This window comes from Panulirus ornatus, chromosome 4 (assembly GCF_036320965.1).
Source record: "Panulirus ornatus isolate Po-2019 chromosome 4, ASM3632096v1, whole genome shotgun sequence".
Taxonomy (NCBI): Eukaryota; Metazoa; Arthropoda; class Malacostraca; order Decapoda; family Palinuridae; genus Panulirus; species Panulirus ornatus.
This window is the reverse complement of record NC_092227.1, coordinates 58,938,301-58,963,825: the sequence shown is the minus strand read 5'-3', so window position 1 is coordinate 58,963,825 and position 25,525 is coordinate 58,938,301. Positions and strand designations below refer to the sequence as shown.

Below are 25,525 nucleotides of genomic sequence, written 5' to 3'. Positions count from 1 at the left end.
CATACACATGTATATACATACATGTCCACACATGCACATAACCATACCTATACATCTCAACGTATACATATATATACACACACAGACATATACGTATATACACATGTACATAATTCATACTGTCTACCCTTATTCATTCCCATCGCCACCTCGCCACACATGAAATAACAACCCCCTCCTCCCTCATGTGCGCGAGGTAGCACTAGGAAAAAACAACAAAGGCCCCATTCGTTCACACTCAGTCTCAAGCTGTCATGCACAATGCACCGAAACCACAGCTCCCTTTCCACATCCAGGCCCCACAGAACTTTCCATGGTTTACCCCAGATGCTTCACATGCCCTGGTTCAATCCAATGACAGCATGTCGACCCCAGTATACCACATCGTTCCAATTCACTCTATTCCTTGCACGCCTTTCACCCTCCTGCATGTTCAGGCCCCGATCACTCAAAATCTTTTTCTCTCCATCTTTCCACCTCGAAATTGGTCCCCCTCTTATCTTCGTTCCCTCCACCTCTGACACATATATCCTCTTGGTCAATCTTTCCTCACTCATTCTCTTCATGTGACCAAACCATTTCAAAACACCTCCTTCTGCTCTCTCAACCACACTCTTTTTATTACCACACATCTCTCTTACCCTATTATTACTTACTCGATCAAACCATCTCACACCACATATTGTCCTCATACATCTCATTTCTAGCACATCCACCGTCCTGCGCACAACTCTATCCATAGCCCACGCCTCGCACCCATATAATGTTGTTGGAACCACTATTCCTTCAAACATACCCATTTTTGCTTTCCGAGATAATGTTCTCGACTTCCACACATTTTTCAACGCTCCCAGAACTTTCGCTCCCTCCCCCACCCTGATTCACTTCTGCTTCCATGGTTCCATGTGTTGCCAAATCCACTCCCAGATATCTAAAACACTCCACTTCCTCCAGTTTTTCTCAATTCAAACTTACCTCCCAATTGACTTGTCCCCGAAGCCTACTGTACCTACACGTACAGGAGAGACTGAGTACAGAATGGAAAAAGGTGAGAACAATGGAAGTAAGGGGAGTGGGGGAGGAATGGGATGTATTTAGGAAATCAGTGATGGATTGCGCAAAGGATGCTTGTGGCATGAGAAGAGTGGGAGGTGGGTTGATTAGAAAGGGTAGTGAGTGGTGGGATGAAGAAGTAAGATTATTAGTGAAAGAGAAGAGAGAGGCATTTGGACGATTTTTGCAGGGAAAAAATGCAACTGAGTGGGAGATGTATAAAAGAAAGAGACAGGAGGTCAAGAGAAAGGTGCAAGAGGTGAAGAAGAGGGCAAATGAGAGTTGGGGTGAGAGAGTATCATTAAATTTTAGGGAGAATAAAAAGATGCTCTGGAAGGAGGTAAATAAAGTGCGTAAGACAAGGGAGCAAATGGGAACTTCAGTGAAGGGCGCAAATGGGGAGGTGATAACAAGTAGTGGTGATGTGAGAAGGAGATGGAGTGAGTATTTTGAAGGTTTTTTGAATCTGTTTGATGATAGAGTGGCAGATATAGGGTGTTTTGGTCGAGGTGGTGTGCAAAGTGAGAGAGTTAGGGAAAATGATTTGGTAAACAGAGAGGAGGTAGTAAAAGCTTTGCGGAAGATGAAAGCCGGCAAGGCAGCAGGTTTGGATGGCATTGCAGTGGAATTTATTAAAAAAGGGGGTGACTGTATTATTGACTGGTTGGTAAGGTTATTTAATGTATGTATGACTCATGGTGAGGTGCCTGAGGATTGGGAGAATGCGTGCATAGTGCCATTGTACAAAGGCAAAGGGGATAAGAGTGAGTGCTCAAATTACAGAGGTATAAGTTTGTTGAGTATTCCTGGTAAATTATATGGGAGGGCATTGATTGAGAGGGTGAAGGCATGTACAGAGCATCAGATTGGGGAAGAGCAGTGTGGTTTCAGAAGTGGTAGAGGATGTGTGGATCAGGTGTTTGCTTTGAAGAATGTATGTGAGAAATACTTAGAAAAGCAAATGGATTTGTATGTAGCATTTATGGATCTGGAGAAGGCATATGATAGAGTTGATAGAGATGCTCTGTGGAAGGTATTAAGAATATATGGTGTGGGAGGCAAGTTGTTAGAAGCAGTGAAAAGTTTTTATCGAGGATGTAAGGCATGTGTACGTGTAGGAAGAGAGGAAAGTGATTGGTTCTCAGTGAATGTAGGTTTGCGGCAGGGGTGATTGATGTCTCCATGGTTGTTTAATCTGTTTATGGATGGGGTTGTTAGGGAGGTAAATGCAAGAGTTTTGGAAAGAGGGGCAAGTATGAAGTCTGTTGGGGATGAGAGAGCTTGGGAAGTGAGTCAGTTGTTGTTCGCTGATGATACAGCACTGGTGGCTGATTCATGTGAGAAACTGCAGAAGCTGGTGACTGAGTTTGGTAAAGTGTGTGAAAGAAGAAAGTTAAGAGTAAATATGAATAAGAGCAAGGTAATTAGGTACAGTAGGGTTGAGGGTCAAGTCAATTGGGAAGTAAGTTTGAATGGAGAAAAACTGGAGGAAGTAAAGTGTTTTAGATATCTGGGAGTGGATCTGGCAGCAGATGGAACCATGGAAGCGGAAGTAGATCATAGGGTGGGGAAGGGGGCGAAAATCCTGGGAGCCTTGAAGAATGTGTGGAAGTCGAGAACATTATCTCGGAAAGCAAAAATGGGTATGTTTGAAGGAATAGTGGTTCCAACAATGTTGTATGGTTGCGAGGCGTGGGCTATGGATAGAGTTGTGCGCAGGAGGATGGATGTGCTGGAAATGAGATGTTTGAGGACAATGTGTGGTGTGAGGTGGTTTGATCGAGTAAGTAACGTAAGGGTAAGAGAGATGTGTGGAAATAAAAAGAGCGTGGTTGAGAGAGCAGAAGAGGGTGTTTTGAAATGGTTTGGGCACATGGAGAGAATGAGTGAGGAAATATTGACCAAGAGGATATATGTGTCGGAGGTAGAGGGAACGAGGAGAAGTGGGAGACCAAATTGGAGGTGGAAAGATGGAGTGAAAAAGATTTTGTGTGATCGGGGCCTGAACATGCAGGAGGGTGAAAGGAGGGCAAGGAATAGAGTGAATTGGATCGATGTGGTATACCGGGGTTGACGTGCTGTCAGTGGATTTAATCAGGGCATGTGAAGCGTCTGGGGTAAACCATGGAAAGCTGTGTAGGTATGTATATTTGCGTGTGTGGACGTATGTATATACATGTGTATGGGGGTGGGTTGGGCTATTTCTTTCGTCTGTTTCCTTATATGGGAGGGTATTGATTGGGAGGATAAAGGCATGTACAGAATATCAGATTGGGGAAAGGCAGTGTGGTTTTAGAAGTGGTAGAGGATGTATAGATCGTGTGTTTGCTTTGAAGAATGTAAGTGAGAAATACTTAGAAAAACAGATAGATTTGTATGTAGCATTTATGGATCTGGAGAAGGCATATGATAGGGTTGATAGAGATGCTTTGTGGAAGATATTAAGAGTATTTGGTGTGAGAGGTGAGTTGCTAGAAGCAGTGAAAGGTTTTTACTAAGGATGTAAGGCATGTGGATGAGTATGAAGAGAGGAAATTAACTGGTTCCCAGTGAATATTGGTTCGTGGCAGAGGTGCATGATGTCTCCTTGGTTGTTTAGTTTGTCTATGGATGGGGTGATTAGGGAGGTGAATGCAAGAGTATTGGAGAGGGGGGCAAGTATGCAGTCTCTTGTGGATGAGAGGGCTTTGGAAGTGAGTCAGTTGTTGTTCGCTTATGATACAGTGCTGGTGGCTGATTCGGGTGAGAAACTGCAGAAGTTGGTGACCGAGTTTGGTAGTGTTTGAAAAAAGAAAGCTGAGAGTAAATATGAATAAGAGCAAGGTTATTAGGTTCAGTAGGGTTGAGAGACAAGTTAATTTGGAGGTAAGTTTGAATGGAGAAAAACTGGAGGAAGTGAAATGTTTTAGATATCTGAGATTGAATTTGGCAGTGGATGGAACCATGGAAGCGGAAGTGAGTCACAGGTTGGGGGAGGGGGTGAAGGTTCTATGAGCATTGAAGACTGTGTGGAAGGCGAGAATATTATCTTAGAAAGCAAAAATGGGTATGTTTGAAGGAATAGTGGTCCCAACAATGTCATATGGTTGCAAGGCATAGGCTATGGATAGGGTTGTGTGGAGAAGGGTGGATGTGATGGAAATTAAATGTTTGAGGACAATATATGGTGTGAGGTGGTTTGATCGAGTAAGTAATGAAAGGGTAAGAGAGATGTGTGGTGATAAAAAGAGTGTGGTTGAGAGAGAGCAGAAGAGGGTGTATTGAATTTGTTTGGTCACGGAGAAAATTAGTGAGGAAAGATCGGCAAAGAGGATATATATGCCAGAGGTAGAGGGAACGAGGAGTAGGAGATATAATTGGAGGTGGAAGGATGGAGTGAAAAAGATTTTGAGTGATTGGAGCTTAAACATACAGGAGGGTGAAAGGTGTGCAAGGAATAGAGTGAATTGGAATGACGTGGTATACTGGGGTCGATGTGCTGTCAATGGATTGAACCAGGGCATGTGAAATGTGTGGGGTAAACCATGGAAAGATCTGCGAGGCCTGGATGTGGAAAGAGAGTTGGGGTTTTGGTGCATTACACATAACAGCTAAAGACTGAGTGTGAACGAATGTGACCTATTTGTCTTTTCTTGGTGCTACCTCGCTGGGGGGGTAGTGCAATCTCATGTGTGGTGGGTGGCGACAGGAATGGATGAAGGCAGCAACTATGAATATGTACATGTGTGTATATGTCTGTGTATGTATATGTATATATAAGTTGAAGTGTATATGTATGTATATGTTTGCCTATGGGCATTTATTTATATATATGTGTATATGAGTGGTTGGGCCATTCTTCATCTGTTTCCCTACGCTACCTCGCTGATGCAATTAAGTATGATATAAATCTTTTTTTTTTTTTTTTTTTTTTGTAATGCTTCACATGCCCTGGTTCAGTCCACTGACAGCACACTGACCCTGGTACACTAAATTGTTCCAATTCACTCTATTCTTGCACGCCTCTCACCCTCCTTTATGTTCAGGCCCCGATTGCTCAAAATCTTTTTCAGACCATCCTTCCACCTCCTTGTTCCCTTCACCTCTGACACATATATCTTCTTTGTCAATCTTTCCTTACTCATTCTCTCCATATGTCCAAACCATTTCAATACACTCTATTCTGCTCTCTCAACCACACTCTTTTTATTTCCATAGATCTCTCTTACCCTTTCATTATTACTCGATCAAACCACCTCATACCACATATTGTCCTCAAACATTTCATTTCCAACACATCTACCCTCCTCCATACAAACCTATCTATAGCCCATGCCTCGTAACCATATAACATTGTTGGAACCACTATTCCTTCAAACAAAGCCATTTTTGCTGTCCAAGATAAAGTTCTATCCTTCCACACATTCTTCATCACTCCCAGAACCTTCACCCCCTCCCCCACCCTGTGACTCACTTCCACTTCCATGGTTCCATCCATTGCTAAGTCCACTCCCATATATCTAAAACACTTCACTTCCTCCAAACTTACATCCCAATTATGTGAAATATCTGAAAATTATACAAAAAGCCAAATGTATCAACTCTATGGTGCTTAGTTAAATATTTTCCTACAAGAAACTGAAGTACATTATTATTATTATAAAATGAAAACAAATAAATATGTGAGTTAGGTAAGCTAAGCATGTTGGTCATTGGGTTGGTGCTGTCAAAAGTATGTTTCTGGTATAATATCTCTCTTTGATACATTTTCTCCATTGCTGTCACAGTATAATAATCTCTCTCTGATACATTTTCTCCATTACTGTCACAGACACATTCTTCCAACTTTGGACTATGGAGGTGAATTTAATTTTTGACGTCTTTATGTCCAAATGTACAAGGTGCCAGTGTAGTAGTAATGCCAGTAGTAATGCAGCTAGCATATCATCAGTGAGCACATGAATTGTAAAAGTCTATAGAGCACGAAATAAGGTAAGATTACATAATGTTTTTTTCTTAACTTGACATATCTGAGTAACTAATGACATTAATATTATTGTGAAGTTTTTGATAAATCCCTCATCTGGGGCATCCCTGACTTTGTACTTTAAAGGTTAAATGGTGTTACCATCATGAAAGACTAACAATAAGAAATAGATGAAAGTTCCCGTACTGATGTAGAGTTTCAGACCTATGTCTTACATTTGTGTGATAAAGTTTACTCTCATAAATCACATATGGTGTAGGAGCATCACTTTATGAATGATTATTTCTTTTTCTTTTTCAAGGATTATATCATTCTGAAGTATGGTAGGACTAAGTTCCAAAGACTCCTAGCCCTTTTAGTCCTTTTATTAAGAAAATAAACGTATTACAGTGTGAAAAGTACAGTATTTAGCCTCAGAGGTGAACCACCCACACTCCCTCACTCACGAGCTAAACACCAACTGCCAGCCAGTGCCAGGGCAAGGTACATCTATCTAATGCTGAACATGTGTTATATTGTGTCATAGAGATAGATCACTCTCAAGTGCACCGTGATAAATATAAAGTCATACAGAAACCATTAACATGGCTCAGTTTGCTACCTGGTGTTGTTCACACCAAAAAAGAGTGCAAGAGAATTGGCAGAGAAACAATAATGGGTAACCCTAATGTACCATAAAGTATACAAGCTGAAAACAAGGTGTTGGGGAATGAAATTGCAGTGGTCAGAATTAAAAAGAGCAAATAAATATACATTAGCATACCTGGCATGGAATAACTGGTCAACGTGCACAATTACAAAGAAAATATACCATAATTATAATATGAATTGCAAAGCCCACATAAATGATAAAAGGCAAAATGTGATTAGTTTAAACTTAGTGGACATATTATACTTTGTTGCTGTCTCCTGCATTAGCGAGGTAGCTCAAGGAAACAGATGAAAGAATGGCCCAACCCACCTACATACACATGTATATACATAAATGCCTACAAATTCACATATCCATACATACACACACATATACATATATACACATGTTCATATTCATACATACTGCCTTCATCCATTCCCGTCGCCACCCCACCAAACATAAAATGGCACCCCCTCCCTTCACGCACGTACGAGGTAGCACTAGAAAAAGACAAAAATGACCACATTTGCTCACACTCAGTCTCTAGCTGTCATGTGTAATGCACCGAAACCTCAGCTCCCTTTCCACATCCAGGCTCCACAAAACTTTCCATGATTTACCCCAGATGCTTCACATGCCCAAGTTCAATCCAGTGACAGCAAGTCGACCCCGGTATACCACATCATTCCAATTCACTCTATTCCTTGCACACCTTTCACCCTCCTGTATGTTCAGGCCCAGATCACTCAAAATCGTTTTTACTCCATCCTTCCACCTCCAATTTGGTCTCCCACTCCTCATTCCATCCACCTCTGACCCATATATCCTCTTTGTCAATCTTTCCTTATTCATTATCTCCATGTGACCAAACCATTTCAACACACCCTCTTCTGCTCTCTCTCCCACACTCTTTTTATTACCACGCATCTCTCTTACCCTTTCATTACTTACTTGATCAAACAACCTCACACCACATATTGTCCTCAAACATTTCATTTCCAACATATCTACCCTCCTCCGTACAAACCTATCTATAGCCATGCCTCGTAACCATATAACATTGTTGGAACCACTACTCCTTCAAACAAACCCATTTTTGCTGTCCAAGATAAAGTTCTATCCTTCCACACATTCTTCATCGCTCCCAAAACCTTCACTCCCTCCCCCACCGTGTGACTCACTTTCGCTTCCATGGTTCCATCCGCTGCTAAATCCACTCCCAGATATCTAAAACACTTTACTTCCTCCAGTTTTTTCTCCATTCAACCTTACCTCCCAATTAACTCCTCAACCCTACTGAACCTAATAACCTTGCTCTTATTCACATTTACTCTCAGCTTTCTTCTTTCACACACTTTACCAAACTGAGTCACCAGCTTCTGCAGTTTCTCACCTGAATCAGCCACCAGCGCTGTATCATCAGCGAACAACTGACTCACTTCCCAAGCCCTCTCATCCACATCAGGCTGCATACTTGCCCCTCTCTCCAAAATGCTTGCATTCACCTCCCTAACAACCCCATCCATAAACAAATTAAACATCTATGGAGACACTACGCACCTTTGCCGCAAACCGACATTCACTAGGAACCAATCACTTTTCTCTCTTCATACTCACACACATGCCTTACATCCTCGATAAAAACTTTTCACTGCTTTTAGCAACTTACCTCCCGCACCATATACTCTCAATACCTTCCACAGAGCATCCCTATCAACTCTATCATATGCCTTCTCCAGATCCATAAATGCTACACACACAAATCCATCTGTTTTTCTAAGTATTTCTCACATACATTCTTCAAAGCAAACACCTGATCCACACATCCTCTACCACTTCTGAAACCACACTGCTCTTCCCCAATTTGATGCTCTGTACATGCCTTTACCTTTACAATCGATAACCTCCCATATAATTTCTCAGGAACATTTTTTTTTTTTTTGCTTTGTCGCTGTCTCCCGCGTTTGCGAGGTAGCGCAAAGAAACAGACGAAAGAAATGGCCCAACCCACCCCCATACACATGTATATACATACGTCCACACACGCAAATATACATACCTACACAGCTTTCAATGGTTTACCCCAGACGCTTCACATGCCTTGATTCAATCCACTGACAGCACGTCAACCCCGGTATACCACATCGCTCCAATTCACTCTATTCCTTGCCCTCCTTTCACCCTCCTGCATGTTCAGGCCCCGATCACACAAAATCTTTTTCACTCCATCTTTCCACCTCCAATTTGGTCTCCCTCTTCTCCTCGTTCCCTCCACCTCCGACACATATATCCTCTTGGTCAATCTTTCCTCACTCATTCTCTCCATGTGCCCAAACCATTTCAAAACACCCTCTTCTGCTCTCTCAACCACGCTCTTTTTATTTCCACACATCTCTCTTACCCTTACGTTACTTACTCGATCAAACCACCTCACACCACACATTGTCCTCAAACATCTCATTTCCAGCACATCCATCCTCCTGCGCACAACTCTAGCCATAGCCCACGCCTCGCAACCATACAACATTGTTGGAACCACTATTCCTTCAAACATACCCATTTTTGCTTTCCGAGATAATGTTCTCGACTTCCACACATTCTTCAAGGCTCCCAGAATTTTCGCCCCCTCCCCCACCCTATGATCCACTTCCGCTTCCATGGTTCCATCTGCTGCCAGATCCACTCCCAGATATCTAAAACACTTCACTTCCTCCAGTTTTTCTCCATTCAAACTCACCTCCCAATTGACTTGACCCTCAACCCTACTGTACCTAATAACCTTGCTCTTATTCACATTTACTCTTAACTTTCTTCTTCCACACACTTTACCAAACTCAGTCACCAGCTTCTGCAGTTTCTCACATGAATCAGCCACCAGCGCTGTATCATCAGCGAACAACAACTGACTCACTTCCCAAGCTCTCTCATCCCCAACAGACTTCATACTTGCCCCTCTTTCCAAAACTCTTGCATTCACCTCCCTAACAACCCCATCCATAAACAAATTAAACAACCATGGAGACATCACACACCCCTGCCGCAAACCTACATTCACTGAGAACCAATCACTTTCCTCTCTTCCTACACGTACACATGCCTTACACCCTCGATAAAAACTTTTCACTGCTTCTAACAACTTGCCTCCCACACCATATATTATTAATACCTTCCACAGAGCATCTCTATCAACTCTATCATATGCCTTCTCCAGATCCATAAATGCTACATACAAATCCATTTGCTTTTCTAAGTACTTCTCACATACATTCTTCAAAGCAAACACCTGATCCACACATCCTCTACCACTTCTGAAACCACACTGCTCTTCCCCAATCTGATGCTCTGTACATGCCTTCACCCTCTCAATCAATACCCTCCCATATAATTTACCAGGAATGCTCAACAAACTTATACCTCTGTAATTTGAGCACTCACTCTTATCCCCTTTGCCTTTGTACAATGGCACTATGCACGCATTCTGCCAATCCTCAGGCACCTCACCATGAGTCATACATACATTAAATAACCTTACCAACCAGTCAACAATACAGTCACCCCATTTTTTAATAAATTCCACTGCAATACCATCCAAACCTGCTGCCTTGCCGGCTTTCATCTTCCGCAAAGCTTTTACTACCTCTTCTCTGTTTACCATTAATTAAAATTTCTATGGGCATAGCACCCACAGTTAAGAGGAAGGGAACCTACATTGAATTTAAAAGTACAGAAGCTTGAGGAAAACAGTCTTCCCACAAAATACAACAGACAGTTGTAGAATAATATAACTGTAAAAGAATATACACATAAAAAATACAAAAGGCAAATTCAAAATACTGTAAGTGGAAAGTACACATGTAAATAATAAATGCACAATGCAATCAATGATCACTACAGTAATATTTTTTATTTCTTATTTTTTTATCATACTTTGTTGCTGTCTCCTGTGTTAGCGAGTTTGTGCAAGGAAACAGACGAAAGAATGGCCCAACCCACCCACAAACACATGTATATACATGAACGCCCACACACACACACACACATTTATTTATTTCTATTTTGCTTTGTCGCTGTCTCCCACGTTTGTGAGGTAGCGCAAGGAAACAGACGAAAGAAATGGCCCAACCCACCCCCATACATATGTATATACATACATGTCCACACACTCAAATACATACCTATACATCTCAATGTACACATATATATACACACACAGACATATACATATATACACATGTACATAATTCATACTGTCTGCCTTTATTTATTCCCATCGCCACACATGGAATAACATCCCCCTCCCCCCCTGATGTGTGCGAGGTAGCGCTAGGAAAAGACAACAAAGTCCCCATTCCTTCACACTCAGTCTCTAGCTGTCATGTAATAATGCCCAAAACCACAGCTCCCTTTCCACATCCAGGCCCCACAGAACTTTCCATGGTTTACCCCAGACGCTTTACATGCCCTGATTCAATCCATTGACAGCACGTCGACCCCGGTATACCACATTGATCCAATTCACTCTATTCCTAGCCTGCTTTCACCCTCCTGCATGTTCAGGCCCTGATCACTCAAAATCTTTTTCACTCCATCTTTCCACCTCCAATTTGGTCTCCCACTTCTCCTTGTTCCCTCCACCTCCGACACATATATCCTCTTGGTCAATCTTTCCTCACTCATTCTCTCCATGTGCCCAAACCATCTCAAAACACCCTCTTTTGCTCTCTCAACCACGCTCTTTTTATTTCCACACATCTCTCTTACCCTTACATTACTTACTTGATCAAACCACCTCACACCACATATTGACCTCAAACATCTCATTTCCAGCACATCCACCCTCCTGCACACAACTCTATCCATAGCCCATGCCTTGCAACCATACAACATTGTTGGAACCACTATTCCTTCAAAAATACCCATACACGCACACATATACATACTTATACATACATATACATACAGACACACATACATATATACACATGTACATATTCATACATGCTTCCTTTATCCATTCCTGTTGCCACCCCACCACACACAAAATGGCACCCCCCCTCCCCCTGTGCGTGCGAGATAGCTCTAGGAAACAACAACAAAGGCCACATTCGTTCACACTCAGTCTCTAGCTGTCATGTGTAATATTTCTTTATTTATTTATCATAACTTAACTGCCATCTTCTGCATTAGCAAGGTAGTGCAAGGAAACAGACGAGGAATGGCCCAACCCTCCCACATACACATGTATAAATATAAACTTCCACACAAGCGAAGAGAGGAAAGTGATTGGTTCTCAGTGAATGTAGGTTTGCGGCAGGGGTGTGTGATGTCTCCATGGTTGTTTAATTTGTTTATGGATGGAGTTGTTAGGGAGGTGAATGCAAGAGTTTTGGAAAGAGGGGCAAGTATGAAGTCTGTTGGGGATGAGAGAGCTTGGGAAGTGAGTCAGTTGTTGTTCGCTGATGATACAGCGCTGGTGGCTGATTCATGTGAGAAACTGCAGAAGCTGGTGACTGAGTTTGGAAAAGTGTGTGGAAGAAGAAAGTTAAGAGTAAATGTGAATAAGAGCAAGGTTATTAGGTACAGTAGGGTTGAGGGTCAAGTCAATTGGGAGGAGACTTTGAATGGAGAGAAACTGGAGGAAGTGAAGTGTTTTAGATATCTGGGAGTGGATCTGGCAGCGGATGGAACCATGGAAGCGGAAGTGGATCATAGGGTGGGGGAGGGGGCGAAAATCCTGGGGGCCTTGAAAAATGTGCGGAAGTCGAGAACATTATCTCGGAAAGCAAAAATGGGTATGTTTGAAGGAATAGTGGTTCCAACAATGTTGTATGGTTGCGAGGCGTGGGCTATGGATAGAGTTGTGCGCAGGAGGATGGATGTGCTGGAAATGAGATGTTTGAGGACAATGTGTGGTGTGAGGTGGTTTGATCGAGTGAGTAACGTAAGGGTAAGAGAGATGTGTGGAAATAAAAAGAGCGTGGTTGAGAGAGCAGAAGAGGGTGTTTTGAAGTGGTTTGGGCACATGGAGAGGATGAGTGAGGAAAGATTGACCAAGAGGATATATGTGTCAGAGGTGGAGGGAACAAGGAGAAGAGGGAGACCAAATTGGAGGTGGAAAGATGGAGTGAAAAAGATTTTGTGTGATCGGGGCCTGAACATGCAGGAGGGTGAAAGGAGGGCAAGTAATAGAGTGAATTGGAGCGATGTGGTATACCGGGGTTGACGTGCTGTCAGTGGATTGAAGCAAGGCATGTGAAGCGTCTGGGGTAAACCATGGAAAGCTATGTAGGTATGTATATTTGCGTGTGTGGACGTATGTATATACATGTGTATGGGGGGGGGGTTGGGCCATTTCTTTCGTCTGTTTCCTTGCGCTACCTCGCAAACGCGGGAGACAGCGACAAAGTATAATAAAATATAAATATAATACATTTCAACGTATACATACATATATACACATGTACATATCCATACTTGCTACCTTTATCCATTCCTGTCACCACCCCGCCACACACAGAATAGTATTCCACCCCCCTCCCCCAGCGAGGCAGAAGCAGGAACAGACAAAAAGGCCACATTCATTCACACTCAGTCTCTAGCTGTCATGTGTAATGCACTGAAACCACAGATCCCTTTCTACATCCAGGCCCCACAGACCTTTCCATGGTTTACCCCAGACACTTCACATGCCCTGGTTCAATCCACTGACAGCACATTGACCCCAGTATGACACATCATTCCAATTTACTTTATTCCTTGCACGCCTTTCACCCTCCTGTATGTTCAGGCCCTGATCCCTCAATATCTTTTTCACTTCATCCTTCCACCTCCAATTTGGTCTCCCATTTCTCCTTCTTCCCTCTTGGTCAATCTTTCCTCACTCAATCTTTCCATTGTCCAAACCATTTCAACACACCCTCTTCTGCTCTCTCAACCACACTCCTTTTATTGCCACACATCTCTCTTGCCCTTTCATTACTTACTAGATCAAACCACCACACACCACATTTTGCCCTCAAACCCTGACACCCATGTAGATACACACCAAAATTCAGGAGACGAAGGCGAAATATACATACCATGAATTATGCATGAAAACCAATACCAAGGAATACAGTAAGCTAATGGTAAGAAAAACAATATACCATAAAACTGAATGAGTCAATGAGTTGTACAGTACTGTACATTTTGTAAGAAACAAAGTGATATGTGAGCAATTAAACATAAAATGAACAGCATTAAGCAATACAGTAGGCATGGAGAATCCCAACAGTGGCTAACATATTAAAAAATAAATATGAAAAATTTATATAATCATGATTACTATGATAACAGGTGCTGTGAGCATCACCCATGGCAAACATATTGTTATGAAACAAGGCATATCAGATGAAGTATATCTGACAGGTATAACAATAAATGCTAGGTCATAAGGGAAAAATGATAGTGATAAAGAACACAACAGTGAAAGCTGAGAAAAATGTCAAGAAAAATTATACGGGAATGACACATTGATGCCTAATATTGCAGAAATGATGACACATTAATCTCAGTGAAGATGAGAAAATAATGGTAAGAAAAACATTACACCATAAAATTACATATACAGTGCAAAATGCAAACGTAAAACACATAAAAATACTATCAAATAATGATTTAGGACATTGGATTATTAACACTACTTTTGGCCCTGTTGAGGTTTCATGGCCACCTTCTCTCACACCCACAGATTGGGTTGCCAGCAATCTATGTCACTCTGTTTACATCAATATTCCCACACACATAACAAAAAAGTTGTGCCTGACCAGAATGGAAGGAAGACATCCTTGAGTGAACAGTTCTAGAATTCTTACACAGGATGAGGAGCCAAGGGTGTGAAGAGAGTGAACTGGTAATCCCAGTAGTGAAAAAATACAAAAAGGTTGATAAAGCCATGATGTTAGAGTGAAAATGAAATATCATATGATGAAAATAAATAACACAAGTTACAATAGCAAAACTGATATCACAGTGAGGTGACAAACTTCAAAATAAGGGCAACTATAAATGTAATTCAATACCCATATAATATGTGAACATCATCCATGGTATAATGAGAGGTATACCTAAAAAGTACTGCATGCAATATCAATAAATTACAAAGTAGTTCAAGTGTTTTTGAAAAAACAATGGGTAAACAAGAAAAAACATAGTAAAAGTTTTGGATTGTTTACATCTCGTACATCAAACTTGCACCACAGCATGAATGGCCTCCTAGACAGGGTCATCCTATGGCTCTAAATGAGGCCACTCATTCCAAATCACAAAGCCCAAACTCCATACAGAAATATGTCATGGGAGTCCGATAAAGATTATGTGGAGCTAGGACTTAAATGGCATGAAACATGAAACTGAAAAAGTGTGAGACTCTTCATGATTAAATCACAGAAAGTAACTTAACCCTGGAAAAAATTGGGGAAGAGAATTGTGGTTTCAGAAATGGTAGAGGATGCGTGGATCAGGAGTTTGCTTTGAAGAATGTATGTGAGAAATACTTAGAAAAACAGATGGATTTGTATGTAGCATTTATGGATCTGGAGAAGGCATATGATAGGGTGGATAGAGATGGTTTGTGGAAGATTTTGAGTATATGGTGTGGGAGGTAAGTTGCTAGAAGCAGTGAAAAGTTTTTACCAAGGATGTAAGGCATGTGTACGAGTAAGAAGAGAAGAAAGTAATTGTTTCCCTGTGAATGTCGGTTTGCGGCAGGGGTGCGTGATATCTCCATGGTTTTTTAATTTGTCTAGGGATGGGGTGGTTAGGGAGGTGAATGCAAGAGTTTTGGAGAGGGGCAAGTATGCAGTCTGTTGTGGATGAGAGGGCTTTGGAAGTGAGTCAGTTGTTGTTCACTGATGATACAGCACTGGTAGTTGATTCGGGTGAGAAACTGCAGAAGTTGGTGACTGAGTTTGGTAAAGTGTGTGAAAGAAGAAAGTTGAGAGTAAATGTGAATAAGAGCAAGGTTACTAGATTCAGTAGGGTTGAAGGACAAGTTAATTGGGAAGTAAGTTTGAATGGAGAAAAACTGGAGGAAATGAAGTGTTTTAGATATCTGGGAGTGGACTTAGCAGCGAAGGGAACCATGGAAGCGGAAGTGAATCACGGGGTGGGGAGGGGGCACAGGTTCTGGGAGCATTGAAGAATGTGTGAGGGCAAAAACATTATCTTGGAGAGCAAAAATGGGTATGTTTGAAGGAACAGTGGTTCCAACAATGTTATATGGTTGTGAGGCATGGGCTATTGATAGGGTTGTATGGAGGAAAGTGGATGTGTTGGAAATGAAATGTATGAGGACAATATGTGGTGTGAGGTGGTTTAATCAAATAAGTAATGAAAGGGTAAGAGAGATGTGTGGTAATAGAACAAGTGTGGTTGAGAGAGCAGAGGAAGGAGTATTGATATGGTTTGGACACATTGAGAGAATGAGTGAGGAAAGATTGACAAATAGGATATATGTGTCAGAGGTGGAGGGAAGGAGAAGTGGGAGGCCAAATTGGAGGTGGAAGGATGGAGAGAAAAAGATTTTGAGGATTGGGGCCTAAACATACAGGAGGGTGAAAGATGTGCTAGGAATAGAGTGAATTGGAGTGATGTGGCATACCAGGGTTGACGTGCTGTCAATGGATTGAACCAGGGCATGTGAAGCGTCTGGGGTAAACCATGGAAAGGTCTGTGGGGCCTGGATGTGGAAAGGGAGTTGTGGTTTCAGTGCATTACACATGATAGCCAGACTGAGTGTGAACAAATGTGGCGTTTTGTCTTTTCCTGGTGCTACCTCACTGGGGTGGTGGTGGTGGTAGGGGGGATGCTATTTCATATGTGGTAGGGTGGCAATGGGAATGGATGAAGGCAGCAAGTATGAATATGTACATGTGTGTATATGTATATGTATGTATACATTGAAATATATATGTATGTATACATGCGTGTATGGGTATTTATGTATATATATATGTGAATGTGGAAGGTTGGGCCATTCTTTGTTTCCCAGTGCTACCTTGCTGATGTGGGAAACAGCGGTTAAGTATAATAATAATAGCATGTGACAGTCACTTCCATTTCTGCTTCCAGGAAACTTCTGTATATATTTCACTTCTGAATCTGTTTCTAACATCTACACTTTAGCTATGTGGATGTTGGATGTATATGATCATGTAATTGAAACAATTACAGAAACAATGCAATTAAAGTTATCAAAAAGATTCGATGGCTTGGAAACCAATAACATATATGCTTTAGCAACATATGTTAAACCAAAATTCAAGGCAAAATTGTTTTTCTCTTCATATGTCACAAATCATGTTCAGAGAACACTATATTGTTTCTGCAATATCGTAGATCAGATGCAAACATTATTGGAGATGTCCTGAGAGCAACGGTAAAATAAATATAGCACAATGAACCAGCTAAGTTGACAGCTTCAACAAGCAAATCCAACTCACTCCTAGACTCAGTGAATGCACTACTGGCTTCAAAGTGATAATGAATCAAAAATTGAATGATGCAAGAACTCATCAAAATTAATTGAGTATCACAAGGAGAAAAAAAATTGGGGAAGATGATGATTCCTTGGTTTAGAGGAAGTCTGGGGGAAAATGTGTATCCATGTCTGACCAAATTAGCTACAACTTGCATGTCCTCCCACAAGTGTTCCTAGTGAACATTTATTCAGTGTGCTAGAGCAATTTATCATGAGAAGTAGGTTGAAAGGAGAAAAAGCTGAAAAACTTTTATTTTTGAAGTACAACCTTCCAGTATATGTAAAGAATAAAAGATGAACACAAATAAAGAGTATTAGCTGAGCAGTGAGTCTAAAATGACCACATCCAAATGGGCAGAAGGAAAAGTCGTTAGTGGGATGCATAACAATTTGGGTCCTTGTCCTGCATCCTAGTAACTTATTTTTCGCTAAAAATTTAAAGTGTTGTCTACTGCTGAAGTGTGGCTAAAACTCATTAATATATTACTTCTTCCATGTTTTGTTTACCGACTTTGTATTTACTTTCCCTGTACTATTTTTTGATAAAGGGATAATGGGGAAATAGGGATGATGGTCAAGTGGTAAAATTCTTTTAAAAGAGTACATCCACTTCCATATTCACTTCCATAGGTGTGTACTTGCAACATTCATATCTGCATCCATGGATGTATGAAATCTCACTTCTGTTACATCACTAATGATTACCAGCTGTTTGTCATAATCAATGTCATCAGGGTCAGGAAGGTGCTGGCAACAGTGCCTCCACTTCTGCCAGAAAATCTATTTCAGCCTCATCTTAGTCAGCTTTCAGTATTGGAAAAGCTGTGTCCATGTAACAACTCTCCAAAGATGGATTATCACAGTCAAATAACTCAGGATCATCTTCTGCCTGGTCCTCTACGCCAAACTAAAGGCAGTTCAGTTACCTTCCAATAAAAGTCATGGCATGGCTGAGAGATGACTGACTGAGGGAAGAAATTATCTTGCCACCCAAGCCACCATCCATACTTAGCACATAGCCTTGAAATTGAGGCATAAAACTCAATGCATAAATATCTGTGTGGAGGCATCACTTACCTAGCACACATGTCTGTCTAGAGATGTTATGTAGTTAAGCAGAGGGAAATACACAAATTAGCAAGAATACAGAAATTCTTCACAAGCAAAACTTATGGTCTGGAGGATATGCATGAATATGAAAAACTGAAAGAACTCGAACCATATATTCTAAAAAGAAGAGAATGACACATCATAAGACATGCATGTAGCAAAAAGAGGACCTAAAGAATAATGTTTAAATCTGTAAGCATCTCAATAAGAAAATACGGAATCATTGGATTAGGAGTAATTCCTAAAAACATAATAAAGAGATATCAGACAAAAGTATATGAATGTCCTGCAAAAAAAAATGGTTAAAACTAAATTTAATAATATAGCACAAGAATTATCCATGACTGACTATAGAAGCATTCAAAAGAAGATTAGATTTATGGCTGAAGCCAATACCTGATGAACTTTGTCCAGATACTAATGTTAAAAGAGTAATGGCCAAAAGAAACAGTGTAACTTAATAACAAGACATGTGGGGAGTTCTCTGTGCTAACCCTGCCATCCTAGCAAATATTGTTATAGGTACTCTCTCTCTCCCTCTTTATTTAGTTTCATTAATAATAAGCACATCTACTCAACTTTATCAATAATTTCTCATCAGTCTTTTGTCTTTAGTAAACATCCTCACAGTCAGTCAGTCAGTTAACAAACTTTCTCTATTACTTAAAAGTCTAACCAATCTCCATGGTTCTATTCTGTTGCCTCTAATCAAGTCAAAGACAATGAAGGACTAAGTATATTCTCACAGTTACAGCAATGATGTGCAAGTTAAAATACTATGCATCTTGCATGAACTGCAAACATATAAACCAGTTTATTCCTAAAAGCACTTATCCTTCTCACAACACACAGAATACAAATTCTAATCTTTTAACTTTTTCACACGAGTGCTATTACTGTGCATGAACTCGGAATGCTTGGATACTTACACTGCAACATATTAATAAAGATAGTTCCATGAAAACCACTAATTACTTCAATAAAATAAAATATCAAAGCCAACATTACCTGAAATACACCGCCAAATCAGTAGCAAGGATTGCATCTTCTAAGACGCTGATTACCCGTGAATACTCATCAGGGGTACAGTTGCTGAGGATTTGGTTTCCTGCTGAATTGAGAATCATGACACTCTGATCAAAGTGATGATGTTCCATTGTTGATGTTGTGTATAGCTGGGCCAGTGGTGATGAGGCTCTAAACAGCACAATACAGGCAATAAGAATATTGATATAAAAATAGAATAATACCATGAATTCCATTTATGAAATAAATACAGCATTGATATTGATTAATAACAGACAGAAGCATCCCATGAATCAATTAAAATCTCCAGTAATCAGAATATTTTAATTCAACTCCACCTAAAGACATTAACCCTTTCCATTCTCAGCTGCCATATGGAAGAGGTTATACATTGCCTGTGAAAGTTTATAAAACTGTTTCTTATATTAAACTTTTATTAAAGGGTCTGTTAGAGATATCACTTGCACTTTCCATAATTTTTATGAGTAAACCACACAAAATCTTTCAGCAGTCTGATATTTCCTTATACCTGCCATTTGGTACTTTTATTATGCAACCAACCAAACAAGGAAAGCAAAGCAACCCAACCCCAGCTGCATACACATATTATTTCACATTGATTTCCTAGAGCTCCTTTACCCAACCATGGCCTTGTTCTAAATGAAAATCTGATCAACTAAACAACTCTTTTGATAAGAATGAATCATTTCAAAAACAAGAAATGTTTTAAACATCATTACTAGTCTACAATTAGAACTTTTCTATACCATATAGAAAAATTATGGCAAATGTAAACAAGACTGTCCTTTTTTCGATCATGGTCATGATGTTAATGGTTTTTTTTTTGGGGGGGTTACATACACTAAAACATAAACCAGTCTTTCAACATATATTTTCTAAACACAGTAATGGATAGCATATAATCTTTGGCATCTGTCAAGGCTATACTTGACCTGTGGTCCCTAAGTAAATGATCAGCAAAACTGAATAGTGACACCATTCTATCACTGATCATTCACTAACTGTGACAATAGACAAATTAATCTAAGCACTGCTATCTTTGTTCCGGCCACAAATACAGGACATATACAATTTTTGTTTCAAGATGTTAAGAGAGGTGGTTTTTAAGATTTGAAGCACTTCAGAACATGTGGGAATTCATGTAGTGGTATATCTCTAGTGGGTTTTAGTTTAAGACTGAGTTGGGAAGTCAGTTTTTATTGCTTGCAGGATAATTTCACTGTATTTTGTCTGTGTTATACCTGTTGGGAGATGGGGGATCTGTGAATAGAGGTTACTGAAGTGCGATACAGGGGTTAGCTTTCTAATTCTACTTTGGAAATGGTGATTAGTTATACAGTGGTTTGGTTGGGAGGGGTCTAGTGCTGTTGCTAGTATTGAGTGCCAAGCATGTTGAGGGGAACTGCCCTGGAAGGATCTTTGTTTCATCGTGAAGGTGTTGGGTGTTTTTGGTTGCTAGGAAGCCAGTGATTGTTCTGAGTGCATGATTTTGAATGGTTTGCAACTTAGTTACATTTGTTTTTGAGAATGTATTAGACCAGGCAGGAGGCACATAGTTTAAAGTGTGTTAGATGAATTGTTTGAAGAGGATGTTGAGATTCTTTTTCTTGTCCAAATCTGGTGCCAGTTAGTGTTCTGGTGGCATTAAGCTTGTGTGTTGCTTTTTTGTTGATGTTACTGGTGTGGAGGTGAAAGTCATATGAGTGTTGTATGTGATGCCTATACTGGTTTGTGATTCATTCAGTGGGAGAGACTGTTCATTCAAGGTGACTGATGGGTGCGAGCTGGATTCGTGTCTGTTTGGGGATTCAAGGTGACTAAGGATATGGGAGTTGAGGAGGCATTCAAAGGCTTTAGAAATGGTACATGTCAATGCAACAGGATGATAGTTAGGGAGGTTAGACTGGTCATCCTTTTATATATGGGAAATATCAACACACGATGGATGTCATCAGGACCTGAAGAGGGAGAAGCACTTTTTGGATTGTGTGAAAAGAGATTACAGGAAGGGTCATAGTATTACTAAGTAGAGCATCAGGGGGTGAAGGCAAGTTAATAGTTATCCCACGGCAAAATAGAGGAGAAATGGGAACCAAAGAGAGTTGCTTTGTTTATGGGATAGACAGCTATAGTATCATCAGAACAGAAAATGAAGGAAAGATAAAGCGACAGAAGTTGTGATTGATGCTTTGCCTCATGGATAATGTACTTGCATTGAATATGGGCAGTGATAAGTGCAGAATGGGAGTCAGAGGAAGGAGAGTTTTTCCAAGCCTGATATGCCGGATCCCATGCCTATTTGGCCTCAGAACTGGAACGGTGGAACCATGGATTGGAAGAAGAGGTCATCTGGAGGAAGAGGGGATACGTGTTTCTATTCCCACAAAAATAACCTCAGCTATGCATTTGGTGGAGATAGAAGTATCACCACATAAGAGACAGTAATTTAACCAGGGAAAGTAAGAGAAGAATTTTTGTAAGTTATTCAAGACAGCTTTAATGAGGTGCCAATATTCATGTCTAGAAGGGGCTGCTGGATGGGGATGTGCCATTAAAATACATACATTTATGAAAGTGTGGTTATATCACTGATTGAGGCAAGACTGTGTAGTTACAGTGCGAAGGTTTAGAGGTGAAAAACCGATCCAGAATATCAGCAGTCAGGAATATGGGTGAGGTGCTCTAGATCTTTGAGAATGGATAATGTGAGGGCTTCACTACCCCACCATCTGTATGAAAAGGATTCAACCATTCCCTATGGTGAGAGTTGAAATCCCCTAAGTAGAGGATCTCAGCTTGTGGATGAGAGGATACCAGTCTCATGACATGAGTTTAGATTGATGAAGAAAGCCAAATAACATTAAAGTCTGGGACTTAAGGTCCTTGAGGCATGCAACAGGTGTAATGATGTTGGAATAAACATACACACCAACTTTAGAACTGGAGATTATAGTTGGATATGAAAGGGGGGGGGGGGGTAGTGAGAACATCATTAGGCAACTGAGTCTCAAAGAAAAGTAAAATAATAAGAGTTACTAGACAGATGGTGTTACTAGAGAGACCATGAATGTTGGTACAGTGAACAGAAAAGGAGCCAGGTTGATCAGAGAGGGTAAGGTCATGGGAGAGGTCAGTACTACTACTGTATGAGCCCTTTCTGTCATTGGCAGTAGAGTCGGGCAGTATCCCAGAGATTCTTAGCATCTCATGAAGCCAGGGACTAGGGGCCATAGGTTTGAGGAACTGTATCATGAATATACTCAAAAATAATTTTGTAGACCAGAGAACTCATAAAAAGAAAATAAGTGAGGCTTGAGTAGGTGTTTGGTCCTTGGAAAGAGAACATGATGAAACAGAAAGACCAGCAATCCTAACATGGAGGGTGTAAGATGGTTCTGGGAACTACTTTAATGCTACTCAGTCAGGATAGTAGTACCATCCTGGGTGGCTGCTGTCAACAGCCTATTAACTAAATTTACTCCCACAAGTTACTCAATCCAATGCAAAAACTCTTTAACAGCAATCATAAGTCTTTCATACACATCAGAGTCTTACTAACCAAATTTACTCCGTTACTAATTCCAATGCAAAAGACTTTAACAGCACTCAGAAGTCTTCCATACACATCAGAGTCAAAATTTCTTTAAAAGCTTCCTCTTTAACCCTATAACTAGACTTCATGTAGATCTATCTTGAGTGGTAAAGGGGACCTCACCTAGATATATGATTCATGTTTTTGTGCCAATAATTGAATTTATACTCATCTATGGTGGTGGCATAAGATGCCTAAAGGAACTTTATACATCAATTACACACAAGTTCTTCAATTTCCCTTCAGCCATGGTGTAGCAAGAATGTAACAGCAGACTGTGCAGTGTAGATGATATCATTCTGTATTTCCTCAGTAGCAATAAGGAGTCTAGCAATCTAGTTGATACTCTAAAATCCATTAGATGATGAAAAATAGAACCAGATGCATCAAAACATTATAAAAGAAAGGTAGCAACAGTTAGTATAAGTCAACATTGGGCTGTTTAACACTTAAAGCTATCGAAGCAATATGCTTCCAACAGAAGTTTTTATCTCTATTTTGTTTCCCTAAGGAAAGCTATGGCATATTTCACTTGTTTCTCTATTGTTTTTTATCATGTTTTTGAGATGTCCTTTCATTTCATTAGAGGAAAACTGTTCTCCCCTTGCTTTAAAAACACCCATTTTTCAGAAAGCCTGGTTAAGGGGTCAAGTCTATATGCTCTGTTAAGATCCATTAATATTTTTCATATTATATATTTATTTTCCAATAACGCTCTCTGGCCATCTCTCCTACTTACATACATATACTTATGTATATCTCTTTTTAAACCAGGTATTCCCAATCACCAGTCCTTTTTCAGCACATAAATCTACAAGCTCTTCACCATTTCCATTTACAACACTGAACACCCCATGTATACCAATTATTCCCTCAACTGCCACATTACTCACCTTTGCATTCAAATCACCCATCACTATAACCTGGTCTCGTGCATCAAAACCACTAAAACACTAACTCAGCTGCTCCCAAAACAATTGCCTCTCGTGATCTTTCTTCTCATGCCCAGGTGCATATGCACCAATAAACACCCATCTCTCTCTATCCACTTTCAGTTTTACCCATATCAATCTAGAGTTTACTTTCTTACACTCTATCACATACTCCCACCACTCCTGTTTCAGGAGTAGGGCTAATCCTTCCCTTGCTCTTGTCCTCTCACCAACCCCTGACTTTACTCCCAAGACATTCCCAAACCACTCTTCCCCTTTACCCTTGAGCTTCGTTTCACTCAGATCCAAAACATCGAGGTTCCTTTCCTCAAACATACCACCTATCTCTCCTTTTTTCTCATCTTGGTTACATCCACACACATTTAGACACCCTAATCTGATAGGTGTGCGAAAGAGAGACTTCTGGATGTTAATGTGCTGAGAGGTGCAACTGGAGGGATGGCAGATCATTATCTTATGGAGGCGAATGTGAAGATTTGTAGAGGTTTTCAGAAAAGAAGAGAGAATGTTGGGAGAGGGGTGAGAGTAAGTGAGCTTGGGAAGGAGACTTGAGAGAGGAAGTACCAGGAGAGACTGAGTACAGAATGGAATAAGGTGAGAACAAAGGACGTAAGGGGAGTGGGGAAGGAATGGGATGTATTTAGGGAAGCAGTGATGGCTTGCACAAGGGATGCTTGTGGCATGAGAAGCGTGGGAGGTGGGCAGATGAGAAAGGGTAGTGAATGGTGGGATGAAGAAGTAAGATTATTAGTGAAAGAGAAGAGAGAGGCATTTGGACGATTTTTGCAGGGAAATAATGCAAATGACTGGGAGATGTATAAAAGAAAGAGGCAGGAGGTCAAGAGAAAAGTGCAAGAGGTCAAGAGAAAAGTGCAAGAGGTGAAAAAGAGGGCAAATGAGAGTTGGGGTGAGAGAGTATCATTAAATTTTTGTGAGAATAAAAAGATGTTTTGGAAGGAGGTAAATAAAGACAAGACAAGGGAACAAATGGGAACTTCAGTGAAGGGGGCTAATGGGGAGGTGATAACAAGTAGTGGTGATGTGAGAAGGAGATGGAGTGAGTATTTTGAAGGTTTGTTGAATGTGTTTGATGAAAGAGTGATAGATATAGAGTGTTTTGGTCGAGGTGGTGTGCAAAGTGAGAGGGTTAGGAAGAATGATTTGGTAAACAGAGAAGAGGTAGTAAAAGCTTTACGGAAGATGAAAGCAGGCAAGGCAGCGGGTTTGGATGGTATTGCAGTGGAATTTATTAAAAAGGGGGGTGGCTGTATTGTTGACTGGTTGGTAAGGTTATTTAATGTATGTATGACTCATGGTGAGGTGCCTGAGGATGGTGGAATGCTTGCATAGTGCCATTGTACAAAGGCAAAGGGGATAAAAGTGAGTGCTCAAATTTGAGAGGTATAAGTTTGTTGAGTATTCCTGGTAAATTATATGGGAGGGTATTGATTGAGAGGGCGAAGGCATGTACAGAGCATCAGATTGGGAAAGAACAGTGTGGTTTTAGAAGTGGTAGAGGATGTGTGGATAAGGTGTTTGGATAAGTTGTTTGCTTTGAAGAATGTATGAGAAATTCTTAGAAAAGCAAATGGAATTGTATGTAGCATTTATGGATCTGGAGAAGGCATATGATAGAGTTGATAGAGATGCT

The 25,525-nt window shown here is 40.6% G+C and overlaps 1 protein-coding gene across 9 annotated transcripts in view; it reads right to left on the bottom strand.

Annotated features, from left to right (window-relative positions):
* The window catches only part of Pde11 (Phosphodiesterase 11), a 1,275,799-nt gene that overhangs the window by 44,202 nt on the left and 1,206,072 nt on the right, over positions 1-25,525 (bottom strand). For all 9 annotated transcript variants that reach the window (XM_071695072.1, XM_071695082.1, XM_071695086.1 and 6 more), the window contains one exon: positions 19,291-19,479. In XM_071695072.1, the coding sequence (XP_071551173.1) occupies positions 19,291-19,479 (189 nt within the window). The remainder of the gene's footprint in view (positions 1-19,290; positions 19,480-25,525) is intronic.